This window comes from Bidens hawaiensis, unplaced genomic scaffold (assembly GCF_021521415.1).
Source record: "Bidens hawaiensis isolate Kalapana, Puna unplaced genomic scaffold, B.hawaiensis_p1.1 tig00032172_1, whole genome shotgun sequence".
In the NCBI taxonomy this organism is placed as follows: Eukaryota; Viridiplantae; Streptophyta; class Magnoliopsida; order Asterales; family Asteraceae; genus Bidens; species Bidens hawaiensis.
This window is the reverse complement of record NW_027495475.1, coordinates 161,430-164,545: the sequence shown is the minus strand read 5'-3', so window position 1 is coordinate 164,545 and position 3,116 is coordinate 161,430. Positions and strand designations below refer to the sequence as shown.

Sequence of the window (3,116 nt, the reverse complement as noted above, 5' to 3'; positions counted from 1 at the left end):
TTTGACCGGGTTTCACTTAACAACACAACTATCCGGGCACACCAAAACTAATATTAAAAGACTAATAGCAAGACATTTAAAGAAAACAAAAGCACAGTTGCTCATTCAGGAAGAAATGTTCTTTTTTTCTTTGTCTTTTTAGCGGCTAATTTTATTAAAATCCCCCAAACACAATCTTAAGACAAAAAGCCAATAGAGCCACATATACGTAGGTCACCACATATACGTAAATATACATAAGAAACCACACCTAAAGGATTAAGCAACCACTTAGTTATTCTATGTTTCATTTAGAAGGTCGAATCCTCCATTTGTTTATTCCACCATATATATTTTAGAAAGCCTAACACAATTGAAAAAAAAAACCATCATCACCATATATATTTTGAAAAGCCTAACACAATTGAAAAGTAAAAAGAAACCATCATTCGTGGCATGCCAAACTAATCTACCATATACAAAAAACATAGATAAGACAATTAAATAAAAGTTCCTCACCAACAAAGCCATCCCACCAACACCAATGGACATGCAAACTATCAAAACTATTATCACATATAAAAAAACAAAATTAACCTACTTTGTGGCATCAAAGTGCTCTTTTATACTAATTAGTAATTAGTAATATTATTGTCTATTATGCTAGGCTCCAAACATATATGAAAAAATAAATTCAGAAAGGTAACAACCACGGTTAAGAACAACTATTCTTGAAAACCATCAACCATATTCAACTGACTTGATTACGCTCAATGGACAATTCCAACGATTACGATATGCTAGGTTTAATACATTCAACGATAAAAACCATATAAACTTATAAAGTTACTAAATATTTGGTTCTAATCAAAATGAGGAGTTGCAACAACTAATAAAGGGGATTTCCTGTGGAGTGTAAGGCCAGTGATCTCAGTCATGTTAAGTTCTTCCCCATTCACTTCTTCAGGCAAAGCAAAGTCATATTTGTACACCAAATTTGATATGACGAGCTCAACGATAACCATAGCAAACTGAATAGCAGGACATCCTCTCCTCCCCGCACCAAATGGAATAAACTCGAAGTTAACCCCTTTGTAGTCTACAGAATTGCATAAAAACCTCTCTGGACGAAACGTCTCAGGTTCCTCCCATTGCGAAGGATCTTTTGCTATCGCCCAAGCATTAACAATCACTTGCGTACCTGCCGAAATATCGTACCCCATTAGTTTGACATCCTGTGTAGATTCTCGGCAAATGAGTAATGGAAGTGGTGTATGCAACCGTAACGCCTCTTTGAGGACAGCTCGTAAGTACCTCATTTTCTCCAAATCTTCCTCGGTAATCATGGGTTTTCCATGACCAATTTCTCTAATCTCTTGCTGCAACTTTTTCATGACTCTTGGATGTCTTATTAGCTCACTGATTGCCCACTCGATAACGGTGTATATAGTGTCGGTTCCAGCAGCAAATAAGTCCTACAAGAGGTGCACAATCTGAAACGATTCTTGACATACAAAAATAAATCTTAAAAGAAAAAAATTAAGAGAAATAATCTTTGTGTGTGGCTATGTTATGTTTGTGGCCTTGTGGCGTTGACAAACCGGTATGATATGAAGCTGACTAAAGAGTTTGCATGCTCCTACTTGAATTAAGGGAAAAAGAGTTTTCCACTGTATTAGATAAAAGAGTTTTCCAACCCAAAGCGTTTTTTCGACGAACTCAATAATTGAGGTTTTTACTAAAAAATTTTCTAAGGATCTGATCTAAGGTTTCAAAGAGGTTGGAGAGAAAAAGTCGAGTTTTCTAGAGAAAAAAAAGTTTTCCGGCCAAAACCACTTTCCGGCTACCGGAGACTAACGGAGTTACGCTTTTGTTAGTTGTGAATAGTTAGAAGCAAACATATTAAAATGTGGCATTGTCACTAGCCATTTGATTAGTTGAGACCAACCATGACTAAAAGATGATAGTTGAATTTATTTAAACCAATATACCAATTATGTTTGTACATGGTAACTTTACCATGATGGGAGCTTTAACAGCATCTCTATGAACGATAAAGTTGTTGGTGCTTTCTGTTTGAATCTTTAATAAGATGTCAATTAAATCCCGGCCTTTGTCATCACCATCCACCATTCTTTTCTTACTTATATGTTCTTCAACAACACCCTCAAGAAACTCATCAAGTTCTTCAGCAACTTTCTTTGTTCTTGCCTCTAAACCACTCAATCGATCCACCCATGACAACCATGGGATATAGTTCCCAACAGAGAAAGAACCAAGAAGATAACTAAACCTTGCCAACAAGTCACTAAACTTTGTCCCTTCATACGTTCTCCCCAAACCCACCCTACAAATTATATTATTTGTAAGCGAATTTAGCATCGTCCCTAAATCGATCACCGATCCACAACTTTTACCGATTATATCAATCATAAGACGGGTCTCTTGTTCTCTCACTTGTCGAAATGATCGAACTCGTTTATTACTTAAAAGTTGTAGCACTGCAACGCTCCTCACCTGCCTCCAATACTCTCCATACGGTGAAAATCCTATGTCCTTAGATCCGTAAGTAAGCGTGTCCGGAATACTTAACTTGGGTCGGCTTGCAAAGATTAAATCATGTGTTTTCATGATTTCGAGTGCTGTTTCCGCAGATGAAGCCACGAGAACAGGCACACTGCCTAGTTTAATGAGGATTAGTGGACCGTGTTTCTTGGTTAAGGTTTGGAGTGAACGATGTGGGTTTGAGCCTAGTTGATGAAGATTTCCAACAATTGGAAGCTTCCACGGCGATGGTGGACGGTTTTTTCGAGGGTTTGAAGTAGATGAAAGCCATTTGAAAGTAACGAAGAGTGATATTACAATGATGGCTGGGATGATTGTTGGCAGTGGGAGGTGAACTGGGAGAAACATTGTAGTTGAAACGATAATTGACATTTGTAGTTTAACGGCTAACATAAGACTCCATCTCAGTCGGTCGAGCTAGAATTTTAGTACTCCAAAGTCGATCTGCATTAAAGATTAAAACATGTGACTTTGAATTAATAACGGATAGATTTTGGACTTTCGGTGGCCAAAGTCTATATAACAGAACCACCAAATATAAATCTGGATTTTTCTTCTGACGAACTTTAATG

General features: G+C 37.1%; 1 protein-coding gene across 1 annotated transcript; it reads right to left on the bottom strand.

The window, feature by feature from the left end:
- Nucleotides 1–842: 842 nt before the first annotated feature.
- Nucleotides 843–2,892, bottom strand: LOC143583223 (cytochrome P450 Tp4149-like). The gene is made up of 2 exons (XM_077065590.1): nucleotides 1,999–2,892; nucleotides 843–1,454 (listed from the first exon to the last, which is right to left on the bottom strand). Exons 1-2 carry the CDS (start codon nucleotides 2,890–2,892, stop codon nucleotides 843–845), a joined length of 1,506 nt encoding a protein of 501 aa, XP_076921705.1.
- Nucleotides 2,893–3,116: the final 224 nt, after the last annotated feature.

What these genes read in the sequence shown, in the direction of transcription:
- LOC143583223 (XM_077065590.1), bottom strand. Translation starts at nt 2,892, where the DNA reads ATGTTTCTCCCAGTTCACCTCCCACTGCCAACAATCATCCCAGCCATC. An exon ending in CTGTTAAAGCTCCCATCATG is followed by an intron (nt 1,455 to 1,998) that starts GTAAAGTTACCA and finishes CACCTCTTGTAG; the next exon opens with GACTTATTTGCTGCTGGAAC.